The sequence below is a fragment of the Pocillopora verrucosa genome, chromosome 8 (genome assembly GCF_036669915.1).
Source record: "Pocillopora verrucosa isolate sample1 chromosome 8, ASM3666991v2, whole genome shotgun sequence".
In the NCBI taxonomy this organism is placed as follows: Eukaryota; Metazoa; Cnidaria; class Anthozoa; order Scleractinia; family Pocilloporidae; genus Pocillopora; species Pocillopora verrucosa.
In genome coordinates, this window is record NC_089319.1 from 13,407,559 (window position 1) to 13,421,882 (window position 14,324).

The window sequence follows — 14,324 nt, forward strand, 5'->3', positions numbered from 1 at the left end:
CAGCAGTTTACTTGTATACTACTCAATGTCTCCTTTTTCCTTGATTTTCTCACCTCAATCAATGGCTGGAAAATTTGCCAAGGTGTACTCGAAATCAATGACAAAATGTAGTGCTGTGTGAACACAGGCTCTTTCGTACTGGGACTGATCCCAAGTCTTACTTACCAAAATACTCTGGCTACATAATCAAAATCATCTGCTATAAGCAGGTGATAAACGAATAAAATCTTTTTTTGGTTAAAACTCTAAAAATAATGAAATTTACTGTTTCACATTAAAAACCTGAAGTAAATGGAATTTCCAGAAAAACAATCTTGATATCAATGGATTGGATATAAGCAAGGTAAGTTGTGAAAAAGTTTTAAGTGACTGTACTCCACTGTGTCTTATGGTAAAGACTGTGTGTAACCTTCATTTAGCATGTATTACAAAATACACCATGCTCCAAAGTAAGCCTCAAGCAAAATGAAGTGCAACTAATTTCAAAAACCTCAAAAAATGTCTATTCCTACAATGCTGCATGACTGAAGTTTATTGTATTAAATTTCAGTATGATTAGAGTTGCATTTTCAAATTGCAGTTAACTGAGGAAGGCAAAGGGTTTACATGTGACTAGAGCAAAATTTAATGAGTGACATGCAAATTTTAAAATTAACTGAATTTTAGAATTAACATGGTGTGATTTGCCTCTTAAAATATGTGACCAGTGAATTTTTCTCTATTTTGTGAAAAAGTCAAGATTTCCCTGAAACCTTGTTCAAAAGGAGAGAGATTTCAAGTTTTCCCTTCTAAATATGTAATGCATGAATTTTTCTAAAATTTGCACAAGAAACAGAATCAGGACCTCCCACCCCCTTTGCTACCCTCTTTATAGTATTCATTCAAAGATCCTAACAAACATGTGAAACCTTAACAAAGTCAGTAATGCCTTAAAGAAATTTTCACTGAAATTTATAGTTCAGTAAAAATAATAATTATCTAATTGCCTTATTTTGCCACAAAATTTCATCCTAATATAATGGGGAACATAGAACACCTTTTAAATAACAAAGAAATTGGCTTTTTTCAATGGATATTATCTTTAAAAAATAGCTTCTGTTACTTCATCACAGTTTTTCAAGTTCATTCAAAAACAAAAACAAACAATCTGCTACTGCTTAAATAATTGTTTCATTCATTGCAACTCGTCCAACTCCAACTCATCCAACTCCCTTAGTATTATGATTCGTCGAATGGTTTAACAATTGGTTATTAACTGTCTACAACATTTCTTTTTTGAGAAAATAAGATTTGATAATTATTACAGCAGCATCAAAACACATTGCATGAATTGATGATAACTTAATCAGCACTGCTGATTCTTAAAATAGGCCAACAGAATAAAAAAATTGAATCTTGCATGCACTAACAAATCAGATACTTAATATATTATACTTAATAATTTATTAGAGCATCCATAGTTCCTAGCAAAATGTATGAAATGCACAAGTAGTTATTTTGTAAGCACTACAAACTGTGACTATAAAGATTAAACAGCATTTCCTATCTTTGCCAGCAAAACAGGAGTTAAAATTTTATCAAGTTCCTTAATTCTCTTCTGAAAACGAAGTCGGTCCAGTTGTTCCGTCTCCCAGGTTCCTTTACGAGCCTGTTTGTAAGCAAAGCTCCAGACAATCATTGGATGAGTGACAGTGAGTTCATCATCAGGTTTAAAGCAAACTTTCTTTTTCTTTTTATTGTCAGACACAGTTTGACCAGGAATGTTCCTGGAAATGAAATCCTTGTTGCTCTTCATCTCTGTTTCTTCACAACTTTCTCTTTGGGAAGTCAACTTCTCAGAGGCATAATGCAAGTTAGGTGGCACCATTTCTTGAATAAGGAAATCCAATTTTATATCAACTGATTCCACTACTGAAACTTCACAGTACATTCTCGGTGACTGAAGCACAGATTTTGTTTCACCCTCTTTGGGAAGTTCATGCTGTCCACAAACAAAATCAATCCTTGTACAACAGTTACCTTCACCTGTAAATGAATTGTCAAATATTATAAAATCCTCAGAGTCAGAGTCCCAGTCAGTACAACCAGAATCACTTGAAAGTGCAACACTTGATGTATCAGACTGCTCAGTACCAAAACAAATAAACATGCGTACAAGCTGACCATCTGCATTGTAGACACAGTCATTGACAGGTAAATCTAGTTGGTCTTTGTCATCATCATCCTTACATTTTGCATCAGGGAACATCAAGAATGATACCACACTGCATCCCCTCTCTGTTTGAGCCTCATTACAGTCCTTTTTTAAAATGTCATCCTGCATGACATTGTGTGAAATCTCCATCGGGTTGCAATGCTGTTCACTTTCAAGACAAGCTGGAAAACCAGAGGATGATCTGAAATGACCATAAAAATCTTTGAGCCTGTTCAGTTGGCAGGCAGCCATGTTCATTTCCTCACAATTCTTTGACCTGTGCTGCATAACCTGGGTAGAGTTTTCCAACTTTGTTTCACCAATACTACTACCCCAAAATGTTTGCAGTGTGTTTGTTCCAGAGTGATTTGGATAGAATTGCCAACAGCTTTGAAAATGTAGTGGAGATATATAGTTTTCTGTTTGTGGTTTCAAACCAATGAGCACATTAGTAGATAAAACTTGACCAGTTACCCCCATCCTTTCAGTTGTGTTTTGGTGGAGAACCTTGTTTTGTACTGCAGGTCTGCAAAAAGGCAAGTATGGTCCTGAAAAAAATAGGAGGAAGTTTATGAAATTATCATAATCAATATTATCATTATCCAAAATTCAAATTTGGCTGATACCTCCAAAGGAATATAGTAACCATTATATTCATCAGCAGTCATAACAAGTAACTGTTTGATGAATTCTGTCTCATCAGGGTCTTAAAATTATTTCTCTGTAAACTGGCTTCCTTGGTAACACAAGTTTCATCACTCATCAAAATCAGAACAAAACAAGGAACTTATGCAACAAGAACCGGGATTGCAGTCGTCGACCTTTCTGCTTTAGAGTAGCAAACATGGGGGAGGGAAGGGCAGCCTCCTCTAGTATCACTTAAAGTCATGCACTGTTGTGGTCTGTTAGAACCTGACCAAGCATAGATCGGCAAAGTGACCAGTTACAAAGGATCTCAAAATGTTCGACTTTCATGAGCTTTGAATATTGTATTTTATACCGAAAAAGTATGATGTAATTCGACCGTTATGCTGCAAACTGCTTCCTCCATTTCCGAGAAATTATTAAACATGGCATGGTTATGTGAAATTTCAAATATATATGTTTTTACATATTTACCCGACTGGGTACTTTTATCTGCATTAATGGGAAAAAAAGAAAAAATTCCTGCTTCTCCTTGTTGTGTAATCCATGCGAAAGAGAAAGGTCCAAAGAAAGAAAGAAAAAAGTGATTTGAGCCTACCTTTGAGCAACGAATCTAACACGTTTCTGCACAATTTTGCGACATAAGGAAATCCGACGCATACGAAGGCGCCTTCCATTAATGTCACCACCATTTGATCCAACATATTTCTTTGCTGGTAAAGTCTCCTTCAATTTTTGTTTGACAATATGTTACTTCTACACTGTTTTCGCAAGCTTGAGCAAGTCTACGAGCGATTTTTTCGGGACTACGATGCCACAAAGTATTTACTGATCGTCGGGGCAAAATGTCACTTGACCTTCTTGTAGGAAATTGAGTCTTCTTGGTAAATTCGTGTTTCTCAATCAAGTCCATAGTGTGTTTGTAGTTTCATCCGCTGTATTCTCTCAGGTTCTAAACACGATGAATCATTATCCTGTTTATATTTCCAGACGTGACCGGTAATATCAGAGGATGATGCAATGAATGAATGAGATACAGCACGCTGGTTCTTTACCTGCGTCATTTCGTGATAAATTACACGTATAAAGTCAGATTGATCGGGACCATCAGCTAAAAGGAATCTTCTTGAAGTCTTTTCTGATTAAAAACTTTTGGCTTCGTGAAAATACCAAAAGAAGTTTTCCTTCTGGTAGCTTCTAGGCGATGCTACCGGCACGCCAATTTGAAAGGGTGGAATCATAGCCCTGATCGACTCTTACCACCCGTGAAAGTAATTTTTTTCCCCCTGTTGGTCTAACCCATGGGCTGGTTTAACCCAAACCGCGGTTTGACGTATGCAGTGGGCCACAGGGATTCTCTAAAAGAGGGTTGATTTAACGAAATAAATGTTCTTCCATTATTAGCTTTCGGCCCTCTCGATACTTTTCGCAAAAAGTCCAAAAATAAATGTTCAGATAAAAGGTCCAGCTAAACTGAAGATGGCTTCGACCGCGGTTTTGTTAAACAACGGCTAAACTTCGTTTGATCAAATCACCGGCCCCACATGTCTAAACGCGTAAGCCGAGTATTAAAACTTAAGGGTTCAATGTTCAAAGATCTAGAGACGGAAAGTTTCGCGAATAGAGAATAGGTTTGTATTAAAAATTAAGTTTTTGTCACTGTAAGAATATTTAATTTTTGAGACAGAAATCAGCACGAATAGTGTATCATAAAGAAAGGATTTTATTGATCAGTTGAGTTGAAGGTTGAGGTTTCTTAAAGGCAAGGAAAACTGGCGATGGCGTGCTTTAAACGGACTCAAGAAAGATAAAGGTGCAAGTCAAGAGAAAGCGAATGAAAATTTTTTATTAACTTTTTCGTTTTAGTTGTGTTTTGTTCTGTGTCGGTAGCATATGCTCCTGACTGTGTGCATGAGTTGTTTTTGCGGTTGTTGTTGTTGTTGTTAGTGTTTTGTTTGTTTGTTTGTTTTTTTTCAAACGAAATTTCTTTTTAAGATATGTCAATACAACTTACATTCATAGGGGGTCTCTAAATTGGAATCAATTACCCTTAGGGGGAATGACCTTCTTCGTTAAAGGAGATAAACAAAAGAATGGGGTACTCCTACAAACCCTGAAAAGCAGCTGCCTACTAAACGGCAAGTCGCAGAGGTCACGTGATAGTGAATAGTGTCGCTCCCTTCATAACTGGGACTTGGAGATTCGTGACGAGAAGAACCGGAGGTAAGGTTACAGTTAATCGTATTATGTCGATATATCCTGCTTTTCTCTGTTTTTCGAAACTCAGTATGACATTTTCCTGATTTTGAATTGTCTTAAGTAGTTGGAAATTTGCAAGCTTGGGCAGGTTTGCGCACATTAGTTAAATGTTTATTGGACTGGTGATACCGAAAAGTAGTACAGGTTTACTTATTCAAGTGCCGTTAAAAGCCTCTAATGCAGCCTTGAACTCTTTTCTCCATCGATAAATATTTCAAATCTATTTCTTCATCGGAAAACCTTCGAATATTATCCGTATCAGCGTGTTCTTAGGTCGTATTCTGCAATCGCGGTGGTTTCCTTAACATTTGAAAAGGATTCATTTTCCAATGACAATTCGCTAGAGCACAAAGTTAAAGTTCGTTTTGACAGTCAATACTCTTTAGCTAATTGCAAACTTGTAGTTGTTTTCAACCGTTAAATGCTTACGACGATTGTGTTTAAATTTAGAAAACTACACTAGAACTGTAAGTTTTATGCCCAACTTGGGCATATGTTTGGGTTTCATTATAGGGAGATGATGCTCACATTTTGAGGACTAACGAAAATGACAAAAATTTCATTTGAAGCGATATCTTTGATATCCTTATTTTGAACAAACTGAATCGAAATTTCTCGGATTTAGTGAGCTTATCGGATTAGCAGATCTAGTGGACCCAACTACTAAACCCTTGTGAGGTAAAATTCCATGACTGGTTTCCAAAGTAATAGAGTATGCAGGTGTTTTTTATGTATTTTCACAGCATGGTATAAGATGAAGTTTTTCTCGAATCAAATAGCTGCGTCCTCTTTTTGTTATTTAAACTTTCAATTGCCTTGTGGGTTAGAATTTTCTTTTTCCAAAAGTGTCATTAACTTAATGGGAACATTCTCTGGTTTTACTGCCATAAATAATTAATCATTGCTTCCTAACTTTTGCAATTTGCATACAGTTTTCACCAAAATCCAATGACAGCTATACAAAAAACACTGAAATTTCAAATATTGTAGAAAAGAGAGCAAACTTTATACAAACGGTTATGGATTTGGCACAATTGCTTACTAAAGCTGGTCCTCACTGCCTCACCCTATATTTTTCAAAATGATGTCATTGCTATAAACAATTATTAAGATTCTTATTTGAAGCTGAATTATATCAAATTTTGATTAGTTCTTACTCATATTTTTGGGAGAACAGATGTGTAGATGATACCACTATCAACAAAATCTTTTCTTCTTTATTATGTAAAACAAGTAGATTTCATGTTGCCTTGGGTTTGTTTAACAGAAGGTTGCAGAATGCATCAAAATGTGGAAACATCATCAGTGGCACACTTGGCTGTCCATCTTATGCCACTTTTTTGTTCTTATCAATTTTGATGTTGTCTGTTATTTTTCAGTCACAATGTAAATTTTGCTGGGGTGTACATGAACAAACTTCAATCAAAAACAAAAACTAAGCAAAGTTCTGTTTTATAATAAGATCAACTGAAGTCTATGACTAAAGGGGAAAAAATCTGGACTATTATTTTACTCTTACAGGACTGTGATACTAAAACAATTGCATTACATGTCTACTGTACACATTGTTCTAAACCTTCTTAACCCAGTGACTGCCAACAATTGATTAGTGAGTAACCTTTCAAAAAATATATATACATTATCCAGCAAGCATGTAATGAGAAAAGAGAAATTATCACAGTTGAACCTCAATTATGTGGACTTGTGGGGACTGGGCTTAAAAGTTGGGATAATCAAGAGTCCAGATAATCAAAATATGAATATAAATGTTCAAACATAATGGGACCAGATAAGCAAGTCTGAATATTTGAAAAATCCAGGTAATAGTGGTTCAACTAATTGAGGTTTGGCTGTATTTCTTTGGATCTAACATCAAAGTCTCCTCTACAGTGTAAATGAAATAAAAATGTTTAATTGAGTGTCCAAAGTAAATCAGGAAGTGATTTGGTTTCTCCACTATACTCCTGTGATTGGTCTTAAAAACCTTGAACCATCCCCTCACCAATCAACTGCTACTTGGTAACTTGCACTTTCATGTTCTCCAAGCAGTTTATTTGTTTTTACTGACTGAACTTTGATTGCTTTCTTTTCTTGTGGGTTGGTGTTTTCTGTGATTTTCCCCAAAAGATTGGGTTGCCCTAGTTGAATTGACATGGATCTGTTTATTTACAGATGGTAAGGGTGACTTTATTTGGAGACAGGTTCAGAGCTCTTCTAATTTTGCTCAAAGATAAGGTGGCACAGCACTTTCTTTAAAGAAATTTTTTTCAAACATGCAAGCTAACTATTCAAAATGAAATAGGTGAATATTGGCTAGCAAGCTCATTTGGTTGCATTATTTAATACCTACTGGCAAGCATGTTCAACATTACTTAAGCACTTTAAGTGATCTTAAATGGATGTGGGGTGATATTACAACATGAATCTACCTTCAAGGTGCATGCAAGTACAGAATGTACCTGTTTGATCCATCCATACTCTCTGAAGCCTTTCTGCTTTACTTTTAGAAACCCCATTTGACATAGTGAAACAGTGATGGCAGTGGAAGGAGCAGCAAAGATCATCAAAATCTTGTTATTTGTCTTCAACTTCATATTCTTTGTAAGGACAAACCAACTGAGGCCTTGATCTAATGAATTTCTTTTTATTCCACGCTTTCAATGATCTGTAGCATCATCAGGGAATGTGACGATGCTGGGAGATCAGCAAAATCTTAGAATTAGAAAGAAATACAGTCGCTCAAGACCTCATTTAAATCATCCATTTAATCAACAGGCTACTATAGGATTCCTTCAAATGTTTGTGATGGTGTTTTTCATAAACTAAACAAACCACTTAATACAGGATGAACAATCAATTTCAAATCACATGTAATTTTTAAGTTGATGTTTTTCTTAGCTGGGAGGTATTGGCTTGCTTGGAGTGGGAATCTATGTTCAGCTAAAGATTGGAGATTATGTGGCACTTTCCTCTGTGAAATATGTTACAGGATCCATCATCATCATTGCTGTTGGTGCAATTATTGCTGTGATTGCATTCTTTGGCTGTTGTGGGTCTATCAAGGAAAGCAGGTGTCTTCTTGGAACAGTGAGTTGAAATTGTAAAATTGTCTCTGAATTTTCTCATAGTAACTGGCATTCATGGTTTCATTCTTTGAACCATGGTAGGGCATCATGTTGAAGGAATAATATTGCAGTTTTGAATAATGAGGAATAACTTTTTTTTTCCCTGCATAGTTTTTTGCCTTGATGTTATTGGTCTTTGGCTTGGAAGTTGCCGGGACATCATTGGGTTTTGTGTACCGAGATCAGGTATTTTTGATATTTTATAAATCTAACTAAAGATTGGTTAAATATTGTTTCACATAGCACAAATAATAGTTTGTAAAAGCAAATTTCTCATCAAACTTGAAAGAGAGTTTAGGGAAAACTGTGTGAGTGATATGGATGTTTAATTACAGTGTAGTTAATCAATAATTACAATGTATGGGTTTTATGTTTGAATTAATAAAGTCTGATTTTCAATAGCTTATCTCAAGCTCACTTTGTTGGACATCTACAAATGAAATCAGAATTGGTGGGGGTTCAAATCTTCATTTCCAACATTTATGGGAAAGGAAATGATTAATAAATTAAATTCTTAATTTTACAGGTGAAAGATGAGTTAAAGAAGGATCTGAATCAGACACTGTATCAGTATGGTTCTGATGACAAAAAAGGAGTTACAGAGGCTTATGATCTTCTGCAGGAAAAGGTGTGTTAAACTTATCAGCATCTCATTAAGGTTAAGGTGAAAGGTTAGGACCCTAGTGGTCCATAACTGCCAGAATTTACCCCTTTTACTCAGCATGAAGTGACCTAACTCCCTCCAAGATAGAATGCTAATTCCTTTTAGCTAAAACTCTTTCCAGCTTTGTCTCCATTTTCTGTTAAGATTATATGGTAACTACTTATACTCCTGGGTGGAGAGACACACTGTGGGGTAGTGTTTTGCATAAGAACACAGCAGAAAACACAATTAGCCATCCAAGACTCAACTAAACCTATATGGATTTGGAGTTCAGCATGTTCACTAAGCAACCCTTTACTTTCACATTGCTGTCATGGTCATTGATCTTAAGCTACAATATCCGAAGGATGGTTTGAGGGTAGAGGATTTTACACCAAAAAATCCTGAAATTCATGTGATAAGCTCAAATAGATGTTGTTGAACATTTATTTGTCAAGAGCAATTAGATAACTCCCCTTGCAAATTGTGATAGTAATTCTTTCTTTTTTTCAAGTTTGTATGGGGCCATGTTGAGGACTAACAGTAGATTGAGCAAATCCAATGCAATGATTTTGTGATATCTAGGAAAAAGATGAAAATTTCTTATCTCTCACCCTAAAGATTGACACAGTTGTGTTGTGAATGCAGGAGAAATGCTGTGGCGTGTATGGATACAAGGATTGGCAGAAAACACCTTTCACACGTGGGAACCACAGTATAGTTCCTGATAGCTGTTGCAAAGAAGTCAAACAAGGATGTGGAGACATATCAACTGGCAAAGAAAAAATCAACATAGGGGTAACTGCATTTTACTTTTTATTACTAATATTTAGTTCATGGCCACTTGAGGTTGCAAAAATAGAGGAAACAAGTTAATAAGACAGAAATTTTGCAAAACCAGAAAGTAAATCATCATGAAAGGAACTTTCTATTTTGTAGATACTTTCCAAAATCTTATCTGTATGTGATCTGCTATTTATGGTAGCCACTGAAAATATAACTGAAGTGATTTCCTGTTATTCAGGGTTGTTATGACAAGACACTTGACTTACTCAGAGGAAACCTGCTTATAATCTTTGGATTAGGTGTTGCAGTGGCTGTCATTCAGGTAAACTGGTTGTATGCTCTCTTTTTTTTTGTGAGGTAACTAAGAATCCAAATATAACAGCTGGCAAAGAAGATGGCAACTCAAAGCAATCAAATGGAGAGTTGGTGGATGAACCTTGTAACACTCGTTTAATAGATAATTCCAATGATGTTTCCTCCTCAGAGGGAGGATGGAATATTTTCAGCTTGACCCATGTAAATGCTCACAACAGAGTGTTTGTGTGACTATGATGATTGGAACTAAAATCCATCCATTTGTTGGTCTGGTCCATGTTATTTTTTGGTGGTAATCAATGTTTATAGATTTCATACAATTTCCCTTTTTGGTTATTGTCTCTCGCTCATTCATATTTCTTATCTGTCATATTCCTTTCAAGTAGTTAGAGGGAAGGTTAAATATCAGAGAATTATGATGAATGTTAGATAATGGATGGAGCATCTTCTTAGCACTAAATTGATTTTGAATCTTCTCTTCACAGCTTCTCAGCATGATATTTGCTCTGGTCTTAATTTGTAAGATCAGTAACCAAAGTACATATGCTTAGCAAATGAAGCTTTCCAAACTTATGCACTGCCATTTTAAAAAAGTTATGTCAGGCTTTGCAATGTAAGAAATGGTACAGGATGAAACTCATTCTATTGGCTAAACAGAGAAGATGGTGTAATGTAATGTTAATATATGTAATTTTTGTTGTTTTAATGTGAACACTTAAAAAAATTGACAGGTTGCTTGCAGTTGAGTTATGTACTATCATTATCTAGTATAATCATAACCATTACAATTTCCTCAAATGCAATTGGCGCATTAGCTGCTTTATTTTTCACTAATCATTCTGTAGAGCTGTAATCAGACAGTGTTATTGGACAGTTGGCCTTAATTGCACACCTGTAATCAGACAGTGATATTGGACAGTTGGCCTTAATTGCACACCTGTAATCAGACAGTTAAAATAGTCAGTCATACTAAGTCTTCTCAACCAAACCCACCAATCACAGAATTAAACACTATAACCATAGCAACAGCCACTTATCCTAAAAAGAAATCGAGTAGTTTCCAAAATGGAGAAATTTTTCTCCTTTAGACATTGTCTCCACTGGAGATATTAGATTTAAATGTATTTGTTGTTTTCGGAAATTGAAACAGCTATGATTAGTTGGTAATAGGACTTCTTGTTGTCCAATTCCGTCTGTAATCATACTCGTGATTGACAAATTGGACTCCCGCTTCACGGTCGTCCAATTTTGTCAATCACTAATATGATTGCAGAGCGAATTGGACTCCATTCAGTCCTATTATTATTACTAATAGCCTACACCTTAACTACAAGATCTTGGAAAATTCAAATTTTTAAATTCGTCCCAATGCTTTGGTTTACATTGTTAAAACAAATGTACTGGTTCAAATCAGCAGTGCTGATGAGTGCTGCACTCATCTGGTTTATTGATGCTTATTAAATCTCTGCATGCGCTATGATTGGTCAACTTAGTGGGTCATATTTCCCTGTACGGCCTGCTAACGTTAAACGTTTGTGTGTATTGAAACCTTCCCCTTGTATTTGAACCCCAAAGATGTAATAAACATCTTACTAACCCCGTTTTCCCAATTCGTACTGTAAGTTACGGACCAAGAAATCCAAGCAAAAAAAAACTCAGTCCCTGGCTCATGGAACGGACCTCAAACTCGGTTACCAAGAGGTAATTATTATAATCCCATTGTGTATTTTAGCACTCGACACGTAACTATTTACTCAAATAACGTCTTGTTGTAGGGCCTTAGAATTAAAGTGACACTAATGCTCTTCCAGTTACTTGTGTAAGTGTTAACTAGTTAGGATAGCTTGCTGAGGTGACTCTTTGCTATGTTTGGTGTGGGATTCAGTAAATACTGCCATCGTATTCCGTTTACAGATACACAAGAATTGGTACTACAGTTTTTACTCATTCACGCCCAAGGTGCTTAACCTTATTTCTCGTTGCTAACCGGCAGCCTTAAATTTCATAGTTGGCGAGTCATCAGAATTTTGCGTTTAAAAATCCTGTAGTTGACATATTATTTTAAAATAATGTAATTAACGGTGTATTAAAAGAGTGAAAAGAAGTTACCTTCCGATCATTGCTGGGAGTTTATGGGTTGTCTGTCTTTTATCATGGGGACGAAATACGTTAGTAAGGCCAAGATGTTGCTGAATTTGTCATGTGACTACTTTCTACACATTTTTTTTTTTTATTTTTAAATTTTTTTTTTATTTTAACACTTCAGTTTTTTGTTCCGTCTGCAATATCTCGGTTATTTTCTTGGCATCGTATTGTATGTTCGGTAATTCCTTGACCATCCATTATAATTTACTCACATGACACTATCAACATCGTTTTTGTTGACAGTTTGCAGGGAACGTGTCACTCTTAAACCTTGTGATGGTCCAACCCACCAGATATTTCTGTAGCTCAGTGGCAGTGAATTAAAGATCTGAATACGTGGGTCGGGATTCGATTCCTCATAGGGACTCGATTTTTTTTCCTTTTCTCACGCTCGTAGCGAAGCAAATAACATTCTTCTTTATAATTATTCCTAGCTCAAAATTTAATCATCTTTCTTACTATATTTATTCACGAGTAACCATGTGGAAAAGTAATGATTAGAATGAGTACCTAAACAACCTTTTTCAAAAACAGAATTAAACAGTCAGAGCAGCGACGCCAACGAAGAGGTCGATTTTAAAATGAATGTATATTTTGAGTTAGAATTTTGCGAATGGCTTGATGTGTTTACCGTCTCTTACGTAGCCACACCTTAACTTCAGCATATGGTATGCGAGGGTCTAACATAGGTTTGGCGGGATGTGGGATACGAGAAAACTTAAGGGCGAGATGCGGGATGAAAATAGGAAGGCGGGACCGGTATATGCTCCATTTCGAATGCGGGATAGGACGGGTAAAGGTGGGATGGGGATAAAAGGAGTATAAGCGGGATCATAATATAACTCGAGATTCACACGACCTCAGAGACATTAAAAAGTATTTATTTGCTTTAAACGGGCCTAATGATTTCCGAAAACCACGCGTAAATGTACACGAAATTCCTACGGTTTACTGCGGATGTTACGTGATTTATTTAGCTTCGCCTAATTATCTCAGGCAGGGAGACCACTACAGCTTTAGCCATTCACAGTGGATCCCGCATTAACAATGACAAGGCCAGCGACAGCGTGTTTTTCGTGTCATCGACACTGTCAACATCTCATTAAAAATTAACTATTAACCATAACCTAAAACTTCAGGAAAAGAGTGACAACTCAGCTCAATCCACCGTAGGTGAAGTTTTTTGTGTCTCACTCATAAAGTCTGCCCATAAACACACCCAGAAACAACAGTTTTTTTTAAAGCCGGCATAGTTTGCTTTGAGCAAGTTTTTTCCTTTCTACATAATTAGAATACATCATCAATATTGCAAAGCTATAATCTCGTTCTCTATTGAACTAAATAAGGCAGTGAACCAGAGCAACTTAGGTTTAACTAGGTGGAATCGGGATAAAAATGCTCATTGCAGCGGAATGACCAGATAGAATGAAAAAAGGGGCAGAATGCGGGATTGGAAAAGTCTATTTTGGACCGTCGTATGTGAGCAGCGTTGAGCTCCAAAAGCAACTATTTGCCGTCGGGGTTTCCGGTTTTTTTAAGGTAAAATTTTGATTTTTCTCTTTTTTACGCTCTCGTTAGCGGACACCCCATGCATAATATACAATTTTTCTTGAATTTGCAAATCAACAAAAATATGACCTTTGACAGAGCAACAAAACAGTGGAGATTGGTTTTATCAAATTTTCATTCGGGGGAAAGCAAGCTGTCCGTTCGTCTGCTATTAACAAGAGTCCGATATAACAATTCCAAAAGCGGACATCCACCCTTCTTTTCTTGGGAGTCCGCTTATAGGAATAATTCCCGGAGGCAGACCTATAGTTCTCAGTTACGGACTCTTCATCCAATTCCCGAGGGTGTCCACTTACAAGAGTGTTGACTGTAGTTTTAGAGTCTTCGTGGTGTGTGTCGAAAACGAACACCGCATGAATTGATAAAGATTTCTCAACTTTATTTCCTATTTACAGTCTGTAAGTCTGATCTTATGAGTAATTGTTTCTTCAGAAAGAATTTAGGGCGACATGACTTCGGACGTGGTGACTTTGGGGCAACTTGACCGGTTAACCACTTAAGTATGTGTACTGTTTCCAGTATAGTGTCCAGTTCAATGACAACTCGGAAATGAGATCAAGAGATTGATACGTTGCAGTAAATTTTGTATTAGGTAACTCTGTGATATCATAATATCATAATTTCAGATTTCAGTTATGAATCT

The 14,324-nt window shown here is 36.2% G+C and overlaps 2 protein-coding genes across 3 annotated transcripts; one reads left to right on the top strand and one right to left on the bottom strand.

The window, feature by feature from the left end:
• Positions 1–516: 516 nt before the first annotated feature.
• Positions 517–4,084, bottom strand: LOC131798639 (uncharacterized). The gene is made up of 2 exons (XM_059116339.2): positions 3,438–4,084; positions 517–2,742 (listed from the first exon to the last, which is right to left on the bottom strand). Exons 1-2 carry the CDS (start codon positions 3,541–3,543, stop codon positions 1,529–1,531), a joined length of 1,320 nt encoding a protein of 439 aa, XP_058972322.1. The 5' UTR covers positions 3,544–4,084; the 3' UTR covers positions 517–1,528.
• Positions 4,085–4,912: 828 nt separating this feature from the next.
• LOC131798572 (tetraspanin-4) lies at positions 4,913–12,071 on the top strand. 2 transcript variants are annotated; one of them, XM_059116234.2, is made up of 8 exons: positions 4,913–5,062; positions 7,606–7,699; positions 7,997–8,185; positions 8,335–8,409; positions 8,750–8,851; positions 9,515–9,664; positions 9,891–9,974; positions 10,453–12,071. In XM_059116234.2, the coding sequence occupies exons 2-8, from the start codon at positions 7,634–7,636 to the stop codon at positions 10,516–10,518; spliced, it is 732 nt and encodes a 243-aa protein (XP_058972217.2). In that variant the 5' UTR covers positions 4,913–5,062; positions 7,606–7,633; the 3' UTR covers positions 10,519–12,071. The 2 variants fall into 2 exon arrangements, with proteins under 2 accessions (XP_058972217.2, XP_066027372.1); XM_066171275.1 differs by lacking the exon at positions 4,913–5,062 and adding an exon at positions 6,687–6,707.
• Positions 12,072–14,324: the final 2,253 nt, after the last annotated feature.